At 39.3% G+C, this 15,319-nt stretch overlaps 1 protein-coding gene across 1 annotated transcript in view; it reads left to right on the top strand.

Moving 5' to 3' along the window:
- The window catches only part of LOC136245213 (extracellular matrix organizing protein FRAS1-like), a 31,742-nt gene extending 16,744 nt beyond the window's left edge, over positions 1-14,998 (top strand). Inside the window, exons 10-11 of the mRNA XM_066036710.1 lie at positions 14,749-14,858; positions 14,939-14,998. Coding sequence (XP_065892782.1) covers positions 14,749-14,858; positions 14,939-14,998 — 170 coding nt within the window. The remainder of the gene's footprint in view (positions 1-14,748; positions 14,859-14,938) is intronic.
- The last annotated feature ends 321 nt before the right edge of the window (positions 14,999-15,319 follow it).

The raw sequence follows: 15,319 nt of genomic DNA, 5'->3' as shown, positions 1-15,319 counted from the left end.
TGGCTGGAAAAGCACTTCTACAATCAAACCAGTTACCACGAAAAAAAACAAGAAACAAACAAACAAACAAAAAAAACCCGACGATTTGTGCACCCGAACTTTATTACTGACTCGAAAGTGAAGGGGCCATAATGCTTTGCTTTCAGCTATATTCACCTTGTTACGTAGGAGAAGCACCTCTGCAGCAATTTAGTCACCATGGAAAATATGGACGACTCCCATTGACAAACATATATAGGAGAGCCATTGTATTACAATAATTGGCACCTTAAGCTGTCAGTAAAAAGTAATGGGACACTAAGGAGGACAAAGGTAAGTTGATAATGTGTGCATTGCACATACTGCAGTATGCCAAAAGGCACCTGTCAAACTGAAGCAATGTCGAACAGTGGAAAAATCAAGACTGTAGCCTTAGCCATTATTAAGCTACACTCTTCTGAAGGCAATAGTTAGTTAATCATTCAGTCAGTCAGTTAGCAGAAAATCCCACAGAATAAAAGATTTTTAAAATTCCGCAGCAACCTATCTGAAGCATTTTTGGTTATTCTGGAGACACTTTTGGACTTGATTCTATCTAACCAATACTGCCAAGGCACCATGAAGCTATTGTAAGGCTCATTTCTGGTCTTTATTTTTGGTGCTATCTTCCATGATCCCTAATATACTGTACTACTGTACTGTATGACATACATGACTGTTATATTGTGGTGACTGCTTTATTAGAGTATCTAGAGTGAGCCTCTCTGGTCTACATAATATTTCTATGCGGTGTGGTTGTCATATAGAAACTATTTCTCTATGTTATCACTATGCTATTCATTATAAGTGCAGCCAGACCAGTAGCTCTGCTCGATCACAACTAAATCATTATAGGGTATGTGTTTGCTATGCCTCCATTAATTTTGTTATTAATGGGCCATGGTTGCTATGTTTGATCTCAATAAATGAAACTAATCATGGCTTTGGTGCTTGATTGTTATATGTTATAACATGGCTACTGAGGGATATGACAAAAGTGTACGCACAACTCATGAGAACATGAATATTTTCCAAGTAATCATGTTATAACAACACCTCACTGACCTCAGTAGGTAAAACGATTATAGATAGCAATTTATTGTAAAACAGTACCTGTTAAAGATTGAAATCAGTAGAAATCATTGATGCGTCAGACGTTTCAGAGTCTTTAGTTATGCCATGACCATCTGCTAGTGATTAATGAGTTATTCATGAAGGATACAAGAGTTCATCAACCATACACTCAGCAGCTCAGGTAAAATATTCTTGGTTGATTTAGGTGTTTGTTATTAGATATCTGTTTACCATTTAGGTAAGGATTTCACAGAATGCCTCCATATATGGTAAACGTAGCCACAAAGTGTGGTATATCAACTATATACCATAGTTTGCCATGTTATATCAGTTATATATCACAGTGCGGCACTTTTGATCTCCACCACAGCTGTGCTCATTTAGTTTAGATAGATTGCTGGGGAATAGTCTTTGTGCTAAGAAGATGACAAGCAGCATAACTGAAGATTAAAAGGAAAGGCAGGCAGTCATATGTCAGAACCCCGAAAGGCACATCTGATTTAGGTTATAGAAAAACGTGTATGCTGTAATGCAATACTACGTGTGTGTGCACGTGATATAAAATTAATTACATTCCATAAAGAAATTGTGGTAGCTACACCGTGTTGAGCTAGCTGAGCAACGTTCTGAAATATCTGGTGCCCAACGACGACCGATTGAGAGGTGTTACTCAACGAGATTATATCGTCTAGAGAAGAGACTCCAACGTCTCAATGCAAATTCCTTGGTACTGGGTTTACAGGCACCCTCAAAGGTGATACCGTGTTGCTGTATAGAACTCTTGTTCTTGTTTTTTCATTTATTTAGTTTGTCGTCTGGAAGCTTTGAAGGAAACTGCTGTATATAGCTAGCTATTGAAAGCTCGATGGATGAAGAAGAAAAGAAAAAGAGGTATGAGCGGTTAAGGCAGGTTCAAGGAGGCCATAGAGGTGTGACCACTAAGCTCATTGAAGAAGCCGAAGAACTACTTTTGACCACTCCTTTGTCGCCCAAAGCCAAGTCTTGTCTGCACGTGATTAGCAAGCAACTCAGTCTTACATCAAGTTGTTTGAATAATCTGGATTCCGAAGCGTTAAACTTATGTGAGGTGAGCGATATAACTGGGGAGGTAGAAGAGGCAGATAATGTAACTGCTAAGATAATAGAGTGTCAGTTAAAACTACAACTAGTTATTAAATCAGCTATTGAAGCTAGCACCATGCCCCCTACTGTAAGCTATCTACACACTAGTCCTTCTGTTATCATACCTTCGTCAACAGTATTGCAAGCCAGGACACCGCTACTGAAGTTGGAGCTCCCAAAGTTCAAGGGTGACCTAACAACCTGGACCGCCTTCTGGGATCAAGACACACGGTAGTGTGTCGTGCGGCCAAAGAAGCCGGCGCGTAACACCCGTGAGTATATTGACAGGAAGAAAGAAAACACAATTTTCGCACCTCCGTAGCTCTGTGCTGCCTTGATGAAACAAGACGATTTTTGCTGTGGACACTCCCTCCACCTTCAGCACTCCACATTCCAAATTTGAGCGAAATCGCTTCACGTGTTCCCGAGATATGCGACTTCAAAAATTGGCTTAGTTTCTTCGTTTTTTTTTTCTTCTTATTTTCTTCCTCTTTTCGCACACTTACAAAAACTGCTATAAAACGCGAACGCCATATCCGATCGCCTTGAAATTTGGCACACAGAAGGGGGGTATAAAGGCGCATCTCTGTACCAACTTTGGCTGGAATACGATAAACAGCCAAAGAGTTATGAGCAATTATTCACGAAAAATAACACCAATATGTTGTCACGCCTACAGCGTAAACCGCGTATGGGAAGAAGCTGAAAATCGGTGGGTGAATAGGTTAACTATTGAACCTCAAACCGTTTGTGGTTTGAAAGAAATCGAGCTAAAAACCAGGAAGATACAACGAAAAATCCAACAGTGTGTAACAATTATGCAATCGAGATTAGCTAATAAAAAACGACTGCTTGCCACAAACCGCTTGGGGTAATGCTTTGAAAATCGCTGTACAGATGGAGTTATCATCTTAGAAAGGCTTTTCAATGGTGTAGAAGAATCAGACTTAAAGCCACGGAGTTATAACACGAAATCCAACTTGGTGCAGCAAGTGCGAGATACTCTAATAGAGCAGTCATCCTAATAGAGCAGTCACCCGAAGAGAATTGAAGAGATCAGCTAGAAACAAGTACCGTATATGACCATATAAAAGCCCGGGCGTTTATTTCCTATAAATCATTTTTGACCCGGCGTTTAAACGAGACCGGCGTTAATTTGGACCCGGGCGTTTATTTCTTACTAGCCACTCGTTGAGAATGACAGGTGCCAGTACCAGTACCTACGAAATACGAAATCCATAGCCCATCACGTACATAAACCCATTTGGACTCCTCTGCTGGGTGAAACATTGGACGTCGGACAATGACCACGATAAATACGCTATGGCCATCACCAGAAGAGAAGGCATAGTCAAACAAGACAAGACATCATAAGACTGGTGACGAGACATCACTGTATAGTTAGCAGCTGACACGAGTTTAGAACCCCTTTCAGTGCACTGCATGATATCATTAGCACCCCGGCGTTTAAATGAGCTCCGGCGTTTATTATGACAGTCTCTCAGCTGTACCCGGCGTATATTTGAGCCCCTGCGTGTATTTGAGCCCGGCTTTACTACGGTCATATACGGTAACCTGTATAGAGATCAGCTACAAACAAGTCACCCTGTAGAGAGATCAGCCACAAACAATTCACCCTGTAGAGAGATCAGCTAGAAGAAGTTATCTTGTAGGGAATTCATGCAACTATAGAAAGAGATAATTCAGCTAGAAGAAATCACCTTGTAGAGTTCAGCTACAAAGAAACCACAATGTAGAGAGTTCAGCTACAAACAAATCACCTGTAGAGAGTTCAGCTACAAACAAATCACCCTGCAGAGAGATCAGCTAGAAGAAGTTACCTTGTAGAGAGTTCAGCTACAAAGAAACCACCATGTAGAGAGTTCAGCTGCAAAGAAATCACCCTGTATAAAATTCTGTCACAAACAAATTGCCCTGTAGAAAGATCAGTTAGAAGAAGTTACCTTGTAGAGAGTTCAGCTACAAAGAAACCATTTTGTAAAGAGCTCAGCTGCAAACAAATCACCTGTACAGAATTCAGCTACAAACAAATCACCCTGTAGAGAGATCAGCTAGAAGAAGTTAACTTGTAGAGAGTTCAGCTACAAAGAAACCATTCTGTAAAGAGCTCAGCTGCAAACAAATCACCTGTACAGAATTAAGCTACAAACAAATCACCCTGTAGAGAGATCAGCTAGAAGAAGTTAACTTGTAGAGAGTTCAGCTACAAAGAAACCATCATGTAGAGAGTTCAGCTGCAAACAAATCATCTATAGAGTTCAGCTACAAAGAAATCTCCCTGTAGAGAGATCAGCTAGGAGAAGTTTCCTTGTAGAGAGTTCAGTTACAAAGAAACCACCATGTAGAGAATTCGTTTACAAACTAGTAACCCTATAGAGACATCAGCTAGAAGAAGTTACCTTGTAAAGAGTTCAGCTACATAGAAACCATTCTGTAAAGATCTCAGCTGCAAAAAAATCACCTGTACAGAATTCCACTACAAACAAATCACCCTATAGAAAGATCAGCTAGAAGAAGTTACCTCGTAGAGAGTTCAGTTACAAGGAAACCACCATGTAGAGAATTCATTTACAAACTAGTGACCCTGTAGAGACATCAGCTAGAAGAAATTACCTTGTAAAGAGTTCAGCTACATAGAAACCATTCTGTAAAGAGCTCAGCTGCAAACAAATCACCTGTACAGAATTCAGCTACAAACAAATCACCCTGTAGAGAGATCAGCTAGAAGAAGTTACCTTGTTGATAGTTCAGCTACAAGCAAATCACCCTGTAGAGAGATCAGCTAGAAGAAGTTACCTCGTAGAGAGTTCAGCTACAAAGAAACCATCATGTGGAGAGTTCAGCTGCAAACAAATCACCTATAGAGAGTTCAGCTACAAACAAATCTACCTGTAGAGAGATCAGCTAGGAGAAGTTTCCTTGTAGAGAGTTTAGTTACAAAGAAACCACCATGTAGAGAATTCGTTTACAAACTAGTAACCCTGTAGAGACATCAGCTAGCAGAAGTTACCTTGTAAAGAGTTCAACTACAAAGAAACCATTCTGTAAAGAGCTCAGCTGCAAAAAAAATCACCTGTACAGAATTCCACTACAAACAAATCACCCTATAGAAAGATCAGCTAGAAGAAGTTACCTCATAGAGAGTTCAGTTACAAAGAAACCACCATGTAGAGAATTCATTTACAAACTAGTGACCCTGTAGAGACATCAGCTAGAAGAAATTACCTTGTAAAGAGTTCAGCTACATAGAAACCATTCTGTAAAGAGCTCAGCTGCAAACAAATCACCTGTACAGAATTCAGCTACAAACAAATCACCCTGTAGAGAGATCAGCTAGAAGAAGTTACCTTGTTGATAGTTCAGCTACAAGCAAATCACCCTGTAGAGAGATCAGCTAGAAGAAGTTACCTTGTAGAGAGTTCAGCTACAAAGAAACCATCATGTGGAGAGTTCAGCTGCAAACAAATCACCTGTAGAGAGTTCAGCTACAAACAAATCTACCTGTAGAGAGATCAGCTAGGAGAAGTTTCCTTGTAGAGAGTTTAGTTACAAAGAAACCACCATGTAGAGAATTCGTTTACAAACTAGTAACCCTGTAGAGACATCAGCTAGCAGAAGTTACCTTGTAAAGAGTTCAGCTACAAAGAAACCATTCTGTAAAGAGCTCAGCTGCAAAAAAATCACCTGTACAGAATTCCACTACAAACAAATCACCCTATAGAAAGATCAGCTAGAAGAAGTTACCTCGTAGAGAGTTCAGTTACAAAGAAACCACCATGTAGAGAATTCATTTACAAACTAGTGACCCTGTAGAGACATCAGCTAGAAGAAATTACCTTGTAAAGAGTTCAGCTACATAGAAACCATTCTGTAAAGAGCTCAGCTGCAAACAAATCACCTGTACAGAATTCAGCTACAAACAAATCACCCTGTAGAGAGATCAGCTAGAAGAAGTTACCTTGTAGAGAGTTCAGCTACAAAGAAACCACCGTGTAGGGAGTTCAGCTAGAAGAAGTTACCTTGTAGAGAGTTCAGCTACAAAGAAACCATCATGAAGAGAGTTCAGCTGCAAACAAATATCCCTGTAGAGAGTTTAGTTAGAAGAAGTTACCTTGTAGAGAGTTCAGCTACAAAGAAAGCATTCTGTAAAGAGCTCAGCTGCAAACAAATCACCTGTACAGAATTCAGCTACAAGCAAATCACCCTGTAGAGAGATCAGCTAGAAGAAATTATCTTGTAGATAGTTCAGCTACAAACAAATCACCCTGTAGAGAGATCAGCTAGAAGAAGTTACCTTGTAGAGAGTTCAGCTACAAATTTAAAGAAACCATCATGTGGAGAGTTCAGCTGCAAACAAATCACCTGTAGAGAGTTCAGCTACAAAGAAACCACCATGTAGGGAGTTCAGCTAGAAGAAGTTACCTTGTAGAGAGTTCAGCTACAAAGAAACCATCATGAAGAGAGTTCAGCTACAAACAAATCACCCTGTAGAGAGATCAGCTAGAAGAAGTCACCTTGTAGAGAGTTCAGCTAGAAGAAGTCACCTTGTAGAGAGTTCAGCTACAAAGAAACCACCATGTAGGGAGTTCAGCTAGAAAAAGTCACCTTGTAGAGAGTTCAGCTACAAAGAAACCACCATGTAGGGAGTTCAGCTAGAAGAAGTTACCTTGTAGAGAGTTCAGCTACAAAGAAACCATCATGGAGAGAGTTCAGCTGCAAACAAATCTCCCTGTAGAGAGTTCAATTAGAAGAAGTTACCTTGTAGAGAGTTCAGCTACAAAGAAACCATTCTGTAAAGAGCTCAGCTGCAAACAAATCACCTGTATAGAATTCAGCTACAAACAAATCACCCTGTAGAGAGATCAGCTAGAAGAAATTACCTTGTAGAGAGTTCAGCTACAGTAAAAAGAAACCACCATGTAGAGAGTTCAGCTGCAAAGAAATCACCCTGTAGAAAATTCTGCCACAAACATATTGCCCTGTAGAAAGATCAGTTAGAAGAAGTTATCTTGTAGAGAGTTCAGCTACAAAGAAACCACCATGTAGAGAGTTCAGCTAGAAGAAATTACCTTGCAGAGAGTTCAGCTACAAAGAAACCATCATATAGATAGTTCAGCTGCAAACAAATCACCTGTAGAGAGTTCAGCTACAAACAAATCTCCCTGTAGAGAGATCAGTTAGAAGAAGTTACCTTGTAGAGAGTTCAGCTACAAAGAAACCATTCTGTAAAGAGCTCAGCACCAAAAAAATCACCTGTACAGAATCCAGCTACAAATAAATCACCCTGTAGAGAGAACAGCTAGAAGAAGTTACCTTGAAGAGTGTTCAGTTACAAAGAATCCACCATGGACAGTTCTGTAATAAATATATGTATTATATATATAATTTGTACATTTACTGATAAAATCAGAAATATTTAAGGTACATCTGCTTCATCTTTTCTTCTCCCTGTGGGAAAGGAAAAAGATAGGTTAAAAAAGTCCCAAAGTAGGCCATAGGCCGGCTTTGGGGTATACAAATACAAAAAGAAGTGAAATCTAATCCAAAACAGCCAAGCTGTAAAAAAGTGTGCGGCCCTCAAAAAGGATATGGTGAAAAAAGATGTGAAATCCAACGTGGCGGCCAAGAAATGGCTGTGATGGTAGGTTAATGGTAAAAATTTTAATAATGACAATTCAGGTGAATTTTGTGCCAATTGACCAAGCGGCACCAAATTCACCTGAATTGTCGTTATTAAAATTTTTACCATTAACCTACCATCACAGCCATTTCTTGGCCGCCACCTTGGATTTCACATCTTTTTTCACCATAGCCTTTTTGAGGGCCGCACACTTTTTTTACAGCTTGGCTGTTTTGGATTAGATTCTTTTAACTCCACCGTCCACAAGAACCCAGGTGTCTCCAATATTGATAAATTCAATTACCTGAAGTCGTGGCTGGAAGGACCTGCCACACGTTGCACTGAAGGACTTTCAGTTACTGTAGATAATTATGATAATGCTATTGAGCTTCTCCAAAATTGTTTCAGCAAAAAACAGCATGTTATAGGAGCTCACATGGATGAGTTAATAAAGATTACCAGCAATAGTAATGACAAACCTAGCTCACTTAGATTTGTGTTTGATAAAATTAATGTGCATGTGCGGGGGTTGGCAACACTAGGAATCGGGTCAGAACAATACAGTAGTATATTGATTCCCATTGTGATGTCAAAGCTTCCTAGTAAAATCAGGTTATGGATTGCTCGAGAAACAAAAGATGATGTGTGGAAGCTAGATGATCTGTTGAGCATCATAAAAAAATGAAGTTGAGGCAAGAGAGGCCAGTGAAGGAGTTAAAGTTAGTCATTGAAAACTCCCTACACACCAAATGAAGTTTCATGGCCACACACACAACACAGCAAGTTCACTTTATGCTGGTAATGGCAAAGTACAGTGTGTCTATTGCAATGGTGAACATTATTTGGCTTCCTGTGAAAGGGTACGTGGATTGAAAGAACGTCGAGAACTTTTGTTGAGATCAGGTCACTGCTTTAATTGCTTGAACACAAATCCAAGGACTGCTCAAGCCAAAGAAATTGCCGTCATTGTCACAAACGCCATCACCAATCAATATGTGAAACACATTTGTCAAGCTCCACTACCCTGCAAGAACCAACTGAAACAGCTTCCAACTTGTCAAACACCACTGCACCACAAGATATCACATCTACCACTAGCACTGCCAATCATGCAAAGGGAAGTCTACTGTGTTGCTTCAAACTGCACAAGCTATAGCCAGTAATAATTGTTTCCAATTGTCAAGACTAGTACGTATATTGTTTGATAATGGAAGCCAAAGGTATTACATTACTGAGAATCTCCGAACCCAATTAAAACTGAAACCTATTTGCAAAGAGAGACTACATCTTAACACTTTTGGAGACAACAGATTTAGTTCGCAGCTTTAAGAGGTATATAAGCTTTCACTACACAAACCTGGGTCTACTACAAAACTAGACATTGTCGCTATTGGCTTTCCTATTATTTGCTCATCCCTCCCTGCTCCAGTAAGTTTGTCAACATTTCCTCATTTGGAAGGTGATGAGTTTGCCGATTCCCCTGACAATCGCCACAGAAATATTGATGTGCTAATTGGTTCTGACTTTTATTGGAGTATAATTCTGGATGGCATTAGACAAGGCGAGAAGGGACCAGTTGCAGTCAACAGCAAACTAGGTTGGATCTTATCGGGTCCTTCATGTGTAACCTCCAGTGGCAATGAAACAGTAAGTAATTTGATTGTGACTGAAGGTGAACCAGAGCTGTCTGAAGTGGTGGCAAATAACAGGCTACATCTTGCTTTAATAAAACGATTTTGGGATACAGAGGCTATTGGCATTGAAGGTGAATTAAAGACAAAGGATATAACACTAGACCCGGAATTCTTGAAGAATATACAATACAGAAATAGTCACTATGAGGTTTCATTACCATGGAGACGAGATTGTTCTGACATTGCTGATCATTACAACCTTTGTAGCAATCGTTTACGCTATTTACAACAGCGACTCTTAAAGAAACCTGAAATTCTGAAAGAGTATGACAAAACTTTGAGGAACAATTGCATCAGGGTATTATTGAGCCTGTAAATGTTAATGATCCTTCTGGAGATGAACCTGTTACTCATTACTTATCTCATCATGCTGTGATTAGACAAGATAGAACAGCAACAAAAGTACACATTGTTTATGATGGATCTGCTAAATCTGACAAACATGATTTCGCCATAAATGATTTCTTGTATACAGGTCCCAACTTCATTCCGAAGCTTTTTGATATCCTTGTGAAATTCAGATCGTACCCAATTGCCCTCACTGCAGATATAGAGAAGGCATTTCTAATGATTGGAATAGCTCCTGAAGACCGAGACAAGCTTCGCTTTTTGTGGCTAAGGGACCCATTCAACCTTGAATCTTACTTCATTCAATTTCGTTTTACAAAACTTATGTTTGGACTGAGATCTTCCCCTGCAATCCTGGGTTCGGTTATTTCTCATCACGTATCAAAGTACAAGAGTGCTGATCAGGCTAACATTAACACTATACAAGATTCCCTGTATGTCGATGACTTGGTTTGTGGTGCCAACATGATTGAGAAAGCGTTTAAGATTTATCGCACTTGTAAGACAGCTTTGTCAGAAGGTGGTTTCAATCTACGTAAATGGAACTCAAATTCTGCTGAGTTATTGCAAAGAATTCGGATTGCTGAATCAGTTCTTGGGGACAGATCAACTCAACCCCAGAATAATCCAGCTACAATTGTTGAAGAGGAAGAGTCCTACACAAAGGCAATGACTGGAAATTGTGACAACACAGAATATACAAAGCTTTTAGGCATCATTTGGGACAGTGATCAAGACGAATTCTTGTTCAGTTTTTCTGAGCTTATTCAATATGCAAGTTACTTCCTCCCAGCAAGCGATCACTACTCAAATTTACAGCCAAAATCTTTGATCCCTTGGGACTTCTCGGTCCACTTGTCATACGTCTTAAGTTGCTTTTTTGATCATTGTGCAATGGCTCTTGTGCCTGGGATGAACCTTTGGAGGGTGATACTCTAAAACAGTGGCTAAGTATACTGGATGAGATTGGCTCACTATCAGTAATCAAACTATCTCGTTGTTACTACTCACCTGATGTCAAGCCTTGTGCTACAGAAATACATGGCTTCTGTGATGCCTCCTTGCAGGCGTATGCTGCAGTTTTATACATGCGTTCAGTCTACCCAGATGGAAGTTTCAGTGTCAAAATTATTGCTTCAAAGACCAGAGTTGCTCCAGTAAAGACATTCACCATTCCTAGACTTGAGCTATTGGGTGCAGTAATACTTGCACAACTGTCAGTAATCCCTGACACATCAGTACAATTTAACTTACTGGATTGACTCAACTGTTGCTCTGTACTGGATTACCAATGATAAACCCTGGAAGTAGTATGTGAGTAATCGTGTGAAGGAAATCTGTCAACTTACTAACCAAGACCAGTGGAGGCACTGTCCTGGACAGCTAAATCCAGCAGACCTACCCTCACATGGACTCAAGGAATCTGAGCTTATGGACAACCAAGTATGATGGGAAGGTCCACAATTCCTAAGTTTGGCAGAATCTAACTGGCCTCATAAGGTTAAGTGTGATGAGAATGAAGATGCATACTCAGAGTTGAACAAGAATGCTGATGATCAGGAAGTTACTTTTACAATGTTGGCCACTACAGATGGGAGTGCTGATACCGTGAAACTGACCAATTAATTGACTACACCAGATTTAGCCAGTATTCTCAATTGATAAGAACCACTGCTCTAGTACTTCAAAGTGAAGATCACAAATTAGAGTTAACCGTAACTGAGCTTGACAATGCAGAGAAATGCTGGATTAGATGTCTACAATTGTAATGTTTTGAGAAGGAAATCAAGAGCATTTTGCGAAAGAGCAAACCAGGAGAAATCCGTGTCATTCAGTTTGGACTGTTTTTGGATCATGGAATACTGAAATGTCGTGGTCGAATCAACAATTCAGCAGTACCAATAGAAAGCAAGAATCCAATTTTACTTCCTTCTAAACATCATGTTGTTAATCTCATCATTAACCACTACCACAATCTAATCAAACACAATGGAGTGAATGACTCTTTGAATGCATGGAGGGAAAGGTTTTGGGTGATCAGAGGTAGGCAGACTCTTAAACGTGTCATATGTTCTTGTGTGGTGTGCTTGAAGATTGAAGGGCTACCTTACTCATATACTAGCCCACCAGATCTGCCAAGTGATAGAGTGTCTGATGATTCCCCTTTCACGTACACGGCATTGACTTTGCTGGCCCACTATATGTTTAGCACAGGGAAGTAATGATGATGGTGAGTGTAAGGCCTACATATGTTTATTCACATGTGCCTGAACTCAAGCAATACATCTTGAGTTAACAAATTCATTGAGTGTTGATCAGTTTCTTTTAGCTTTTAGAAGGTTTGTCGGCCGTAGAGGTCTTTCAGCTACTGTTTGGTCAGACAATGCAAAAACATTTAAATCATCTGTAAGGGAGCTACAAAAGATTATGAAGTCATCAAAGACACAACAGTACCTGTCCAAAATGAGAGTAGATTGGAAGTTCATAGTTGACCGTGCACCATGGTGGGGAGAAGTTCGGGAGAGGATGGTGAGATCTGTCAAACGGTGTTTGCGTAAATGTATTGGAAGAACTTCATTAATGTTTGATGAACTGAATACGTTGTTGGTTGAAACAGAAGCAGTGATTAACAATAGACCCCTTACCTACCTTCAAGATAACAGAGATGGCATAATCAGTGCACTGTGTCCTTCAGATTTAATTAATGGAAGAAGAATTACCAGTACTCCAAATGAGGCTCACCATGAAGTGATCAGTACACATCAGACCTTGACCAGGAAGATGAAACATCATTGTGTTTTGATGAATCAATTTACCCAACGCTGGAGAAATGAATATCTTCTGAGTCTGAGAGAGAAACATTCTGTCAAGAGTAGCAATATACAAGGAAATCGACATGTTACAGTGGGTACGTAGTTATTCTCAAAAATGACTCTACCAAACGTGTTTTCTGGAAGATGGGGATTGTTGAATCTCTTCTGTTCAGACAAGATGGTTCTACGAGAGCAGCAATATATTATAGTGAAGGTGGCAAATTCAGAAAGAAGTCCAAAACAATTGAAGCGAAGCATAAAACATTTGTTTCCATTGGAAGTCCACCACCTCCAAGTTTCTGATGAAGATACTCCAGTTAGACGAGAAGAACCTGAAAGCTACAGTGCTTCCGGATCTGCTACCATGTCTACCAGACCACGTCGTGTTGCTGCAATTACTGGTGAGATCATCAGGAGAATCAATCAGAACTGAACAAAGTATATAATATAGGACTTTGGTTGAACGACTTGTTAGGTTTACTTTTATGTAACTTTTGTTTAATCCCCATGGTATTAATTGGGGGGAGTGTAGAAAAATGTGTATGCTGTAATGCGATATTACGTATGGGTGCACGTGATTTAAAATTAATTACATTCCGTAAAGAAACTGTGGTAGCTACACCGTGTTGAGCTAGCTAAGCAACGTTCTGAAATATAGGTATTGTGGCATAAAAGGTGGCTGTGAAATACATCAGCCTTGTGAATATGGTCAGGCTGTAAGGCAGGCGAGCAGACTAGGTTTTGGCACCTTTTTTAAAATTCAATAGTTGTGTTACGTAATGGTTCTCTTGTTTTAACACTATATTTCATGTTAGTTAGGCTAAAACTCTGTTGTAAAGAAGCTTTTGATCACAATGTTTCTTGATGAGTTGTAATGGTAATGTTTTGCTGGATTCCCTATATTTTTGGGGAGTACTCTACTAAACATAACTACCAAACTGTTTGAATGAAATTTGTTTCTACTACAAATAAAAACCTTAAGCTTAGAATCCATTATGGTATTAACCCTTTAAGGACCGCTGCCGTAATATTACGTCCAAAGTAGGTATTGCTCGAAAGACCAGCGCCGTAATATTACGTCCAAGATTATTAGCAGTAAACAAAGAGCTATAACTCCGCAACAAATGAAGCTATTAGATCGAAACAGGGGCCATTGTATTTGCCATTCATAGGCGATTCTTTTGATATATAAAGCCAACTTATCACGCAAAACTAAGCCTGTGTAAAATTCCTAACAAAGTACAAACATTTAATATTTACACAACAGTAAAACTAACCTTGTAGAAATCGCTCTATAACTTTGGCTGTGTTCATCGTATTAACTTCAAATAAAGCTCAGAGTGCTCACTATTTAGAGGCGAATAATGTGATATACAAGATCACGTGATGCGGTTTTAAAAAACTTAAATGGCGGACTGTTTTTATTGATTGTGTCACGAAGAAATCGATTGCGTGTAGGTGTTTGAAACTCACCTTAGTGCTTTTAAGACATTGATTCTACACTTTGGTAAGTTAGATAGTGTTGTTTATTATTGTCAGGCGAGTCTTCTAGCATAATTTGTTATACAATTGAGCACTTGTAGGGGCTTTGTCAATGCTATAAACTTATTACATTTTTTTAAAAACACTAAATGCACAATAATCATAAAACGTGTGGGCTTTCAGGGTAGACTATGCACACAATTCTTGGTCCTTAAAGGGTTAATAACAACATTGTAAGTGATGTTGTGCATTACATAGTTAACTGTTTGGAGCTTTTACTTTTACTACTGCCATAGTCTCTGGAATTTTCTGTAGTTTTAATAGAACATGTGCATTGCCAAATGTGCTTAAGGAACTGGTCCGGTCCATAAAAGTTTAGTGTTGACCATCAGTTTAACTTAGGCTAGCATTGAACACCAGAATACTTTCAGCCATTCAACTATTTTCTGTTATACTATATAGTACAAACACTTTTGCAGCACAACAGTGATGTTACATTGTTCAAAGTGTGTCTCATTGTGCATGATAATTGTTGATCCTTGTTTTCATCACTTAGCTATCACTGTCACCTTCAGTCAATCAACATACAGTTTTAATGAAGATGCTGGACCAGCACAACCTGTACTAGTTCTCAGCAACCCATCATCAACTGATATTACTGTACAAGTTAGAGATAATCAGAATACTGCCACTAGTGAGTGAAGTAACATCATCACAAAATGTTAATAGTAGTAATAATGTTACAGGAGGAGGTGTTGATTATGATTCTGGACCATACACTGTCACAATTCCTGCTGGAGACATAAGAATGTCATTTAATGTTCCAATAAATGATGACGATATATTAGAAGAAGATGAAGACTTCACTCTTATTATCATGCGTGGTTCATTACCTAATGGTGTCACTCGTGATGGTGCTGGTCAAAGTACAGTCATTATAGTGGATGATGATGGTGAGTAGATTATTGATCTTAAGGTTACGGTATAGTCACGGGCAGTCATTCAAAATTTTGAATGCCTATCAATTCTTTTTGAGAAGACCATAAAACCAGTCTAGCAGCGTGAAAAGTTTCAAATGAAGGTGAAGCCCTTCATATTTAATGTTTTTATGTAGCTACAGTGTAGTT

The sequence above is a fragment of the Dysidea avara genome, chromosome 15 (genome assembly GCF_963678975.1).
Source record: "Dysidea avara chromosome 15, odDysAvar1.4, whole genome shotgun sequence".
In the NCBI taxonomy this organism is placed as follows: domain Eukaryota; kingdom Metazoa; phylum Porifera; class Demospongiae; order Dictyoceratida; family Dysideidae; genus Dysidea; species Dysidea avara.
The sequence above is the reverse complement of the archived record's forward strand: the minus strand, read 5'-3'. Positions and strand labels throughout refer to the sequence as shown.